Source organism: Monodelphis domestica, chromosome 2 (genome assembly GCF_027887165.1).
Source record: "Monodelphis domestica isolate mMonDom1 chromosome 2, mMonDom1.pri, whole genome shotgun sequence".
Taxonomy (NCBI): domain Eukaryota; kingdom Metazoa; phylum Chordata; class Mammalia; order Didelphimorphia; family Didelphidae; genus Monodelphis; species Monodelphis domestica.
In genome coordinates, this window is record NC_077228.1 from 204,692,677 (window position 1) to 204,704,057 (window position 11,381).

At 51.3% G+C, this 11,381-nt stretch overlaps 2 protein-coding genes across 5 annotated transcripts in view; one reads left to right on the plus strand and one right to left on the minus strand.

Moving 5' to 3' along the window:
* PLCD3 (phospholipase C delta 3) overlaps positions 1–1,223 on the minus strand; it is a 31,711-nt gene extending 30,488 nt beyond the window's left edge. The window contains exon 1 of the mRNA XM_056816981.1: positions 1,089–1,223. The gene's annotated coding sequence lies outside the window, so the exon portion shown is untranslated. The remainder of the gene's footprint in view (positions 1–1,088) is intronic.
* A 197-nt stretch (positions 1,224–1,420) lies between these two features.
* Positions 1,421–11,051, plus strand: ACBD4 (acyl-CoA binding domain containing 4). 4 transcript variants are annotated; one of them, XM_007482472.3, is made up of 9 exons: positions 1,421–1,514; positions 2,031–2,151; positions 2,252–2,336; positions 2,607–2,727; positions 3,238–3,324; positions 4,194–4,315; positions 4,409–4,493; positions 5,142–5,275; positions 10,050–11,051. In XM_007482472.3, the coding sequence occupies exons 1-9, from the start codon at positions 1,427–1,429 to the stop codon at positions 10,170–10,172; spliced, it is 966 nt and encodes a 321-aa protein (XP_007482534.2). In that variant the 5' UTR covers positions 1,421–1,426; the 3' UTR covers positions 10,173–11,051. The 4 variants fall into 4 exon arrangements, with proteins under 4 accessions (XP_007482534.2, XP_056672960.1, XP_056672961.1 ...); XM_056816982.1 differs by having other exon boundaries at positions 4,215–4,315; XM_056816983.1 differs by lacking the exon at positions 10,050–11,051 and adding an exon at positions 9,495–10,019.
* Positions 11,052–11,381: the final 330 nt, after the last annotated feature.

Genomic DNA, 11,381 nt, shown 5'->3' on the forward strand with positions numbered 1-11,381 from the left:
TTCAAGGTTCCTGACCCTCTCCCCAGCAAGGTGTCCCTGGGGAATTTCTACACTTAGTGGTGAGATACGATGCGTGTGTACGTGACTGCTTTATGCGTCACGGGTTCAATCGACATCTAAGTCTTTCCCAAGGGACTGGAGGTGGAAGTGTGCGCAGGGACTGAGACGTCCGCTTGGATGATTGTTCCAAGCTAAGTGTGCCCAGAGGTCAGGGTCAGAAAGGTGTGGGCTTAGCGCCACCTACTGCCAGTTTGGAGAGTGCAGTGAGCTCCTTGATGGTCCACAATTACCCCACCCCTGTATACCTACAGTCTATATACAGTAGGACTCGAAAAGCAACATTCTCCGGTGTATTCATGTGTGCGAGGGTCTATCCTTTCCTTCTTCTCCTTTCCCCAAATTTCCGCCACTGCCTCGCATGTATTATATCTCTTTGAGTCTCCCTTCCCCAATCTCCCTAGGAAATCCAACGCCATTCAGCTAGAGAATCCGGTTTTTCATTGGGCACAGATCCGCCACCCAGTGAAGCCCCGCAAGCCGTCAGGTCGATTCCTGGACACAGGTGGCTCATGGTCTCCTTCTACTGCTAGAGGACTCTCAGATTTCGCGTCAAGAACCAATCTGTTCCACTAGGGGGCGCTGACCGCCTGCCTCAATCCGGCGGGGGATGGGGGGGCGCGGTGATAATATCGCCTGATTGGGAAATTCTCAGCACGGTGATTTGCATAAAGTTGAGAGGCCCACGCCTAGTGGACAAAACGCGGAAGAAGAGAGTAAAACGGGCTTGCTGATTGGCTGACAGTTCTATCCGTCCTTCCTTAACCCAGAGCGGCTCCAACGACGCCGGGAGGTCAGTCCGCAACCTCCGACACTAGAGAGAGGGGCCACCCATCTGTCCCAGCTCAGCGAGGGGTGAGTGCCAGACGGCGCCGGGACCCCCGGCATGGGAGGTCTTAGGGGTAGGAGGGCTGCGTCCCGGGGACTGTGAGCTGTGGCTGGGACTACATCTGGGGAAGGGGAAGCTTAACAGCTTGAGGGCACATCTGGAATGGGGAGACGAGAGAGAGAAAGCTGTTCTTTCTGCTCACCTGCCTCTCCGGGGCTCTTAGCCGGCTCCAAATGTATCCCAGGATCTCTCATCCCCTCAGGGAGAAACCGAACAACTTTGGGAAAGAAGACTCAAGCCTCCGCTCTGGACTCTCAGCGAGTCCTCCTAAAGGAAGTCCTCAATTTTCCCATCAAAAAGGTGGGACTGTGGGGTTTGGGAAGCTGGAGTTTGTGGGGAGAAGCGTCCCCGAGGCTCCTGTCCTCGGCTAACATGAACATTCACGAAAGTTTGTAAATCTAGGGAGGCTTCCAGAGACAGTGATCTTCTCTGTCGCTCACCCAAGCTCTTCTTCGTTTCCAAGGCTAGGGCTAGCCGAGGATGTGGACAGAAAGGGACAGACCAGAGCCAGACCACCAGAAGCAATTCCATGCTGCCGTTAGTGTCATCCAGAGTCTACCCAAGAATGGTGAGGCCCGTGACATCCCCCAGGCCATCCCCCTCCTGCCCCGTGGTGTTCCCTTCCCCCAATGATTCCAAGCTTCAGTTTGGAGGTCCCTCCTTTTCCCCAGTCATTCCCCGAAGCCTGCCGAAGTTTCCAGGGGTCACAGGTCAAATCCATGTCAGATTGATTACCCTCTCAGGGAGGGAGGGAAGGAGAATTTTTGGAACCCCAATTTTTTTTGTTGTTGTTAAAAATTATTTTTGCCTGTAACTGGGGGAGGAAATAAATTATATTTAAAAAATCAAGTTTCCAAGAGTGTGGAGGGAACTTTCTGGTCCCTATGACCTACCTGATTTTTCAATAGGTAAACCTCCCACCCCAGGAAGCATCAATTTAGGCAGTAAATGGGTTATTCAGCCTGACTTGGGCCCTTTTCTCTTTCTCTCTGAACACTTCAAAGTTCCCCTCTACCCCCCCCCCCAAGCTGGGGGGATGAAGGTTCTAGGCTTTTCCTTTCTCCCCTCTACCCCAACCACTCAGGTTCTTATCGGCCATCCTATGAAGAGATGTTGCGTTTCTATAGTTACTACAAGCAGGCCACCCAGGGCCCCTGTCACATGCCCAGGCCCGGCTTCTGGGACCCCATCGGGCGCTATAAATGGTAAGCACTCTCCAGCCCTGCCCCAGCTCCGTGTCCCTGCCCTCTGGGAGCAATGTCCATCTATCCAGGCTCCTTTGGTGACCAGAACTCTGCCTTCCAGGGATGCCTGGCACAGACTGGGCAGGATGAGCCAGAAGGAGGCAATGGCAGCTTATATCACCGAGATGAAGGTGGTGGCCCAGAAGGTAGAGTCCCCTTTGTGCTTCCCCCCAAGTGTAGATTCACTTCTGCCTAGAACTAGCAGCTGTCATTTGGACGTTGGTACAAGCCCACAGTGGCTCTTATCTTCCCTCCTATTGGCCAACACTGTTTCCTCTAATTCTCTCATGGTGTCCCAAGCCTGCCTCCCTTGACTTCTTCCCCAGTGGTTCTGGAGCCAAGGCTGAGCCTCAGGTGGACACAGTCAGGTGCTGACATTTCCTGCTGAGTTGCCATGTTTTTTCTCTTCCCCTAAGGTGATAGACACGGTTCCTTTGAGTGAGGTGGATGATGGCATGTTTAACTACTTTGTACCTTTGTACGAGATGATCCCTGACATGCCTCAGCCCCCAGAGGTCTTCTTGAAGAAACTCACAGGTCAGACTCCCCAAAAAAGGGCTAGCACTGGTTGCAGAAGAGTCAAAGTCAGGCAAAGGTTATGAAATGTTTAGTTCTTCTTGGGGCTGGCAAGTCATGGGCTGAGAGAAGAGGTTTAGCTGGCCCAAAGGAGAAATTGTGGGATCCCCAGAGAGTTATTAGGAATCATCTTGTCCCTATTTGTGGTTTTTATATTAAGAAACCAAGGCCCCCGGAGGTTAGATAACTTGCTCAGGGTCACATGGATAAGAAATAGTAGAGTAGATTTGAACTCAGGTCCTCCAACTTCAAAATCTATGGTTTTTCCAATTCTACATGAAAGAAAAACCCTAAAATCAGTGCCATGGGGCAGGGGTAAAGTGGGGTGATATAGTTCTTATTCTGTTCCTTGCCTTCAGCCTTTTGAGGGAGTCAGCCTGGAAATAAGTAGATATGTTTGTATTGTGGGGAAAGGGAGGAGAGACTGAGGAACTGACAAAGGTGGCATGTTCCACCTCCTTCCCCTTGCAGCTTGGAAGGAAAAGATACCAAATGGGGACATGAAAATGGCCTTTGACCCCCTGCCACCTCCTGAAGAGCCGGCCCCCCAGACTTCAGGTCAGTGCCTCCCTAGATTGGATTTAATTCAATAAAAGTTATTACTCTGTGCTAGGAACTGGGGATACAAAGATGAAAATGAAATAATTCTTGCCCTCAAAGAACTTGGAATCTACCAAGGAGAAAGATATAGACACAGATAAATTATTATAGAACATATACGTAGATAAACATACACACACCTAGAGAGCAAATCATTGTGAGGAGTTAACTGAGGGAGTTATGACAGGCCGATTGTAAGGAGGTGGGACTTGATCCTTGAGCCATTAAGGGAGATGAGGATGGTGTTGGTGGGGAGGTCCAAGACTTAGAGACGATGAAGAACATTCCAAGCATGAGGTATAACCACGAAATGGCATGGAGGTAGAAAATGGAAAAAAAATTTTTTTCAAGAATAAGTGAGTAAGGTAGAGCAGGTGGAAGCACAGATGCTGCTCCCCCTATTGGGTTCTTAACCTTTTTTATGCCACAGATCCTTCTGGCAGTCCAGCGAGGCCTTGGACCCCTTCTCAGAAGAATGCTTTTTTTTAATATATAAAGCAAAATATATAGAATTATAAAGGGAAACAATTACATTAAAGTTATCCACATTTTTTTAAAGGGTTCCTAGGCCCTTGGTTCAGAACCCCTAGCCTAGGTGGCCTGGGCAGGAGGAATCATCCGGGCAGATGGTGAGGCAGTGAGGGCCCACCTTCCTCAGCCCAAGCTGGAGAAGTGCTAGGAGGAGAAGATAGAAGCTGAGGGTGGGCACGCCCCTAGGCCTTAGAAAGGAGGACGCATCTGCAGGAGGTCAGGAAATAGGACAAGGGGAGGCTCTTTTCCCAGGCTCTTGCTCCCTTGACCTGGCTCCTTGGCTCCCCTGCTCTCAGCCCTTCTCCCTCCCCTCCCAGGAGCACAGCTACCCAGGGTTCCCAGCATCCACGGGAGAGCCTCCATGGACCTGGACACTGAGATTTTCTGTGACTCCCTGGAACAGCTGGAGCCTGAGCAGGTGAGATGCTGCTTCTTCCCCATTCTCCAGGGGAGGGGGTGGATCAGGGAGGTGATAGAGGCTTAGCTTCTCCTGTGGGGTGTCCCCCTCCAGGGCGAGTGGCTGCAAGAGGAGCTGAAGGAAAGCCTGGTGGGAGAGCCCGACGTCAGCAGTGACCACTTGCTTTCAAGAGAGCGAGGTGACTCGTCCCCTGCCTCCCTCACCTGCCTTCCCTCTGGGATCTTCTCTCTCTCCTGCATCCCTGTGCCTGTCCTCCCCCTGGTGTGGGGTTGGGTGAAAGTCCAAGGCTGGCAGTTTTATCTGGAGGGGGCAGGGCAGGGCACGGGGAGCTCAGCCTCATGCCCAGGGCTGCCACAGAAGCAGCTGCCCTTGACTCTCAGAGCTACTGGGGAAAGGGGTAGGAGGTGGGGCTGGCCAAAGTCCCTGCCCTTCCCTGTCCGGCCGCCCAGAGTGCCCCCTCTGGGGACCGCAGCACAACCGTTGGAGCCATTCCCTCCCCGGCAGGAGTTTTTAACCCTCCTGGTACTGGTCTCCTCTCTCCTCTGGCCCTAACTGGTGGTGACTAATCTTAGAAAAGTTACCTGGGCATTCTGGTCCCTCAGGCTTGCCAATTAGGGGGAATAGTCCCCAGCTCCTTCCTGGCCCCTGTGGTGTGGAAATAGCATGAGTAAATGGATTGTTCTGCTGATGCAAGGGCCAGTTGAATGTGGGAGGCTTTGTTTACTCCCATGTTTGACCTACCCTGCCAGGTGTGGAATCTGGGCTGGCCCAGGGGGATGCCACCAGATGAGGACAGTCTGTCTTCTCGATCCCTATCTTTGTGCAGAAATGTTGAGGACTCCCCAGGGTCCCCGGGAGTTTGAAGCATGGCTGGCCAGTACAGTGCAAGCCCTGCAGGAGAGCATGCAGGATGTCCAGGGGAGGTTACGGTGCTTAGAGAGCCTGCCCCGACCTGCCAAGGTGAGCCCCCTCCCCCGGACACCACTGGCCACAAGGGGCCCCCTTCTCTCCACTTCTCTACCTGAGTCCTTGTTTTATCTTACTAGAAACCCAGAAACTTTTTTTTTTCAGGATAATAATGGTAGGATAACAGTAGCTGTTGTTACTATTGCTGGAGGAGTAAGAGGAGGAGGAGTTGTAGCAGCAGAAGCTTTGTTGTTGTTTAGTCAAATAGTCACGTCTGACTCTCATGACTCCATTTGATGTTTTTCTTTTTTGTCCACAATACTAGAGGGGTTTGTGGTTTCCTTCTCTATATTGCAGATGAGGAAATCAAGACAAAAAGGGTTAAGGGACTTGTCCAAGGTCACCCAGTAAAGTATCTGAGGCTGGATTTGAACTCAGGTCCTCCTGATACCAGGCCTAGTACCCTATTCACTGTACCACCCAGCTACCCAAGGAGCAACAGCAGGCATTTCTATAACCCATCAAGGTTTGCTTTATATATGTGATCTCTTTCAATCCCCACACTAATCCTGGGAGAGGCATTCTGTTATCCCCATTTTACAGATGAGGAAACTGAGGCTGAGAGATTTAATGACTTGCCCATGGTCACACAGCTTATGTCTGAGGCAGTATTCAAATGCAGGTCTCCCCTATTCCAGCTTATCCCCCTCTGAATTGAAGACTGTAGCAACATTGGGGTTCCTGTCCTGGCCCTGCAGCCTCTCTAGCACCTTCGCTTGGGCCAGTGGGGGCCTCTAGCCCCTCCAGGATCTTGTTCCCAGCCTTGTAGTTCAGAGCATCCCAACAACAGGGTTCAGCCTTTCCCTTCCAGTCCCTCAGTGCTGAAAGAGAGCCAGGAGCCGGGAGCTGAAAAAGGGAGTGGGGGGACCATCAGAAGTACCAAGCCCTTCCCCTGCTTCCAGAGGCAGCTCCTCTGACAGCCTCTGCTCTCCGGCTGCTCGAACTGATACTGAGGGAGGGAGACGGATGGCAAGTGGAGGGTGAGGTCCTCGCATTGGCCCCTGGCCCAGAAGGCCAACTCTAACAGCTAGTGCCCTCACTAAGCCGTGCCCCTCTTGCCCTGAGGATGATTCCTTCACCCCAAAAGACAGACCTCCAGAAGCAAAATACACACACCCTCTCACCTCTCTCCATCTTTCCTGAGCTCTTCTGACTGCCTGTTAACAGAGCCACTCTACCCAATTTTGGGGCTTGGAAGTCCTCTAATAGGAAATGGTTGCATCTAAGGAGTGGCAGTGACGCTTGGGGTCTCCCCTACCTCCCCCCTAGCTCATTATGGTAGATGCAAAGCTTTTCTCCTTGTACCACAGTCCCCTTGGAAGGCTTAACTCAGGACCTTAGCTTATGAGACAGACGTTGCCTACTGCACTATGAAGGCTCTCAGCTTTTGCTTAGTCCCACTTAATGGGGATTTTCTTTGCCTGGGGGTCCATTATTCGGTCTGAAACTGCTAGCCTAAGATTCCCTTCAGGATGGATTCTCATGGGAACAGGGAACCAGTACAAGCTTTGGGGTCTCCAGCTTATCAGTTAGTCCTAAAATTTTGGGGTTCATCAGATCTTACTATGCTACAAGTTTCGGGTTTCTAGATTTTGTGTTGATAGTTCCAAGGCAGAAGAGTGGTAAGGGATAGATAATAGGGGTTAAGTGACTTGCCCAGAGTCACACATCTAGGAAGTATTTGAGGCTCCTTTGAACCCACACTTCTCTCTTATCAACCAACTACCTGCCCCTGGTGATCACCTTTGGACCTTGTAAATGCCAAAACTGTAAGGATATTTTTAGTGTTTTGACTTAAAATCTAAGTGGTCACCATGGGAAATTCCCAAATATGAAAAATACCCAAGTCAGCTGGGGATTTATGGAGATTTTAATTAATAATGAGAGAAGGAATTAAAGGAAGGAGAGGGAGAGAAAAAGAGAGGGGGGGGAGAATAATATAAACTGCTCTGGCTCAGGCTGAGCCAAGCAGTAGAAAAAAGGCCTAGGCCAAAATGGCCTAGACCTTAGCCTAAGGGAGAGCAAGTCAGTCTTATTACTTACCACAAGACCTATCTCCAAGCAAGCTCCAGTCTTCCACTGAATCTCCTGAACTCCAATTCAGAATATCCCTCCACTCCAAACTGAATTGCTCTCCAAACTGAATTCAATTGTCCCTGAACTGTTCCTTTGCCTCCTTTTAAACAGATTTTTCTCGTATGTCACCTCCCCTAAATTTTCACATCTACCAATCACAGTAGACACTTTTTTCCACGATTGCCCATTCTTAGTTTTCACCTTCTTTGGTTTTCACCTTCTCTGGTTAGATTAAATTTTTTGAGTACTTCATAACTCTTTGTTAAGCTTGCCTTTTGTAAGTTACTTGACTTTTAACCTTTACAGGTACTTAACACCTTTTTGTATTAGATCTAAAAATGGATCTATCTTAAGGTTCTAGCTTTACTATAAGGTATGAATTAAGTACCTTCATTGTTCAATCTGGAGTTTACAACTTTATCTTCCCCTAAGGCACTGTCTCAGTAGGGTGGAGTAATTTTAAAAGTTCCCAATACATTCTTGATTCTTGTTAGACCAAGTATCTCCATTGTTACAATAAGGGAATAGCTACACCAAATCTTCTAAGGTATAGTGAGTAGTTTTTAAGATTCACAACCTTCAGTAACTGGGACCTCAGGGCAGGCCCTAGAAATCCTTGACATGGCTTTCTAAAGCTAGTCCATCCTGTCTGTCCTCTTTCCTGGGCTTGGGACTCCAGGGTGTTTGCTGCCATTCTCTAAGACACTGACCGAAGAAGCAACTAAGTGGGATTGTGGATAGAGCTGTGGCCTTGGGCTTATCTTCAGGAATTCAAATCCAGCTTCAAATACTTAATAGCTATGTGACCCTGGGCAAGTCACTTAACCCTGTTTGCCTCAAAAGAAAAGGTGGCTCCCAGCAATGTGGACAGGGGAGCAAAGCAGGTCTTTGTCTGCTTCAGGCCACCATCCTGCCCCAGTAGATCCATTTTTCCAGTTTCTCTAGCTCATATTTTAATTCTGTTCAAGTCAAGAAATATTTTATTAAGTGCCCGACGATTGCAAAACTGCATGGCTCATGGGTACTGTGGAAGATAGGAATGTCTGGGAATGTAGCATGCTCACCCTCAAGGAGCTTATAGACTTCAGTCTCTGGCTCTGCCACTCATTAGCTGTGTGACTTTGGGCCCCTCATTTCCCATCTCTGCAGTCTTGTAGGAGGTGACAAGCCTACAACTTCTGTGTTTTCACTCATTTTGGGCCTGTCCCACTCTTCATGACCCCATTTGGGGTTTTCTTGGCAAAGACACTGGAAAGGTTTGTTGTTTCCTTCTCTGGCTCATTTGACAGATGAGGAAACTGAGGCAAACAGGGTGAAGTGACTTTTTGCCCAAGGTCACCCAGCTTGTAAGCATCTGAGGCTGGATTTGAATTTACGTTCTCCCAGTGCCAAGACCAGCATGCTATCCCTGGTGCCTCCTCACTGCCCTGCTTCCCTGAAAAGATTTGTATCTGTCACTATCAGTATAAATTCTGATCTCTTGAAAATAAGGGTTCTTAAATTTTTTTGGGGGGGGGGGCATCATGGTGAAGCCTACAGACCCCTTCTCAGAAGAATGTTTTTAAATGCACAAAATAAAGTACCTAGGATTGCAAAGGAAACCAAATTACAGTGGAACAATTATCAAAATGTTTTTAAAAAACAAGTTTCTGGAGTCCAGGGTAAGCAAGCCCTTGCTCTGAAATTTAGCAAAGTCTTTAAACCTTGCTCTGGCCCCACAGTTCATAGTTCAGTCGCTGGGGAGTGTGCCTACACCTCTCCGTATGGAGTCTGGCTGTTCAAGCAATGGGCAAGCCATTTTTTTCATGCATTGAGGGCTTTAGCATATGGTGACCCATACTAGGATAACAGTGGTGCATTCCATGTGCATGGGTGCAGAAGAAGTCCAAGGTGAAGATTGGGAGATCAGGGAAGGATTCCTGGAGGAGGTGGTCCTGGAACTGGGCTTTATGGGATGGGCAGAATTGGAAAGGGCTGAGTCTAGGGCAGAGGTCCAGGCTGAGGCTTGCTAGGAAAGGACATATGTGAAAACATCGCCCTGGGCCCAGATTGCCTCTTCCCTGGAATCTCGATCTGCCTTGGGGGGTGGGGGGGCTTTCTCCCTTCACTGTAAAGCTCCCCCTTTCTATCCCTCAAGGGGACAGTAAGCTGACAGCAGAGAGAATGCATGCCAAGACCTGAATTCCAGTCCAGCCTCAGACAGCCCCTAGCTAGGTGATCCTGGGCAAGTCACATCACCCTGAACATGAGGCCTCCCTGTTGGCCTCATTTTCCTCGTCTATCAAAGGAGCTGGAGGATGAAATGGCCAACCAAATGGGGTGGCAAAGAGTCCCCTGAGAAGTCCCTGGGCCGGATGGCAGCACCCATTCTCTCCTGACCTTCCCGTGCCCCCCTCGGCTCCCCCACGCCTCTCCAGCTTAGTTTATGTATAAGGGGGTGGGGGTAGCAAATGAGCCTGGAATTTAATTCTGGCCCCTTTAATGCCACCACCACCCCTTTCTGTGAAGTCAGATTTAAAGAAGAGCGAGATTGGGGCAAAAGCACGACCTCCCCAATGGCCAATGGCCTGTCCTTCCCCGCTGGCTGCCTCCATCTTCTTCAGGAGCCTGGGAGGGTGGGGGCTGGGCTAGGGCTGGGGGTGTTTTGGGCCTGGTCCTCACCCCCATCTTTCTCCTTCCTTCCTTCCTGTAGAGCCCCCAGCCCCAGCAGGGGCCCTGGGCCTTGGAGCTCTCTACCCCCACACTCCTCCTCCTCCTCCTGTGGCCTTTTGTGGTTCAGTGGATCTACCGACAGTTCCGAAGGCAGAAGAGGTGACTGGCCCCTGGCCACTGCCGGGGCTGCTGCTGCTGCTGCCCACCACCACTGCTGCCACCGCCTAAGGAGACAGAGCAGAGGGGGGAGGAAAGTACCTCCTCATCCCTAGCCCCCCAGGCTCCCACTGTGCACCCGAGCTGCCCTGGGGAAGCAGGGAGGGCCCGGACTCACCTGTCAAATGAGAGGGTCAGACTAGGGGCTCTTGGGGGTCCTTTCTGCCCTTTAATATTCTTCAGTCCATGAGCTATGGCACTAACTAGTTGTGTGACTCTGGGTAAGTCCTTTCCTTCCCCTGGGCCTCAGTCTTTTCACCTGTAAAATGACGGTGTCACTGGCTCTGAGGGGCTTTCCATAGTTCTGGAATTCCATGCCCAATCAGTATTTCCTCTACCAGTGGGTGCTGGTATAGAATACCTCCAGGCCTGGATGGCCCCTTCCCCTCCTGGAGGGGATAAATGCCTCCGTTTCCCTGGAGCCCCTTGGTGATTCTGGGTGCGCACCAATCGGGACCCCCCCACCACCACCACCACTTCGCCATCGCTGCATTTCTCCCGCCCACTTTCCCACTGAGCCCCCTCCCCCACTCCCTCGGGCCACCTGACTTCCTTCCCCTCCCCACCCCCAACCCTGGCCCTCCCTGAGGTACCTTAGCTCAGGCAAGTTGAGGCAGCCGCCTGGGCGTCTATTCTATCCGGAAGAAATGGATTCGAGCTGGTGTAGGAGACTCCCTGAGGAGCCCTATACACAGCTAATCTGTCCAGGGGGTGGGGGGGGCGCCCGGCTAGTCCTTGGTCCCGATTGCCCTCTGCCCTTGGGATTGACACTCAGGTTCTCCCCCCAAGATTCTTAAGTATGAAAATAAAGGAAACTTTCAGCTTCGGAGAGGTGCCCTCCCCCGGGGAACGGGGACTAAGGCGGGGGCTGAAGGGCTGGGGCCTTCGGCTTGGACACTGCCTAGCGCCAGCCACGACACTGCCCCCTCCCCCTGCTGCCCAGCCGGTGGTGCCAGGACTGGCTCCCAAGCCTGCGCTGCTGCAGAAGGGGGATGGGTGGCACTTCTGGAGACGGGTTGCTGGGGGTGAGGGGCAGCCTGCGGGCTACAGTCCGCCTCGGAAGAGGTGAGGGAGGGCAGGGAGGTGTCTGGGTGTCCCGGGGTGGTGCCCAAATTCAAGAAAACAGCCGCCTGTTGGGGGAAGGACTGGGGCGAAG

Excerpts from the sequence above, each read along its gene's own strand:
- ACBD4 (XM_007482472.3), top strand. The coding sequence starts at position 1,427 with ATGTGGACAGAAAGGGACAGACCAGAGCCAGACCACCAGAAGCAATTC. Across the intron at positions 2,152-2,251 it reads CCCATCGGGCGCTATAAATG|GGATGCCTGGCACAGACTGG; the intron begins GTAAGCACTCTC and ends TCTGCCTTCCAG. Across the intron at positions 5,276-10,049 it reads GCCTGCCCCGACCTGCCAAG|AGCCCCCAGCCCCAGCAGGG; the intron begins GTGAGCCCCCTC and ends TCCTTCCTGTAG.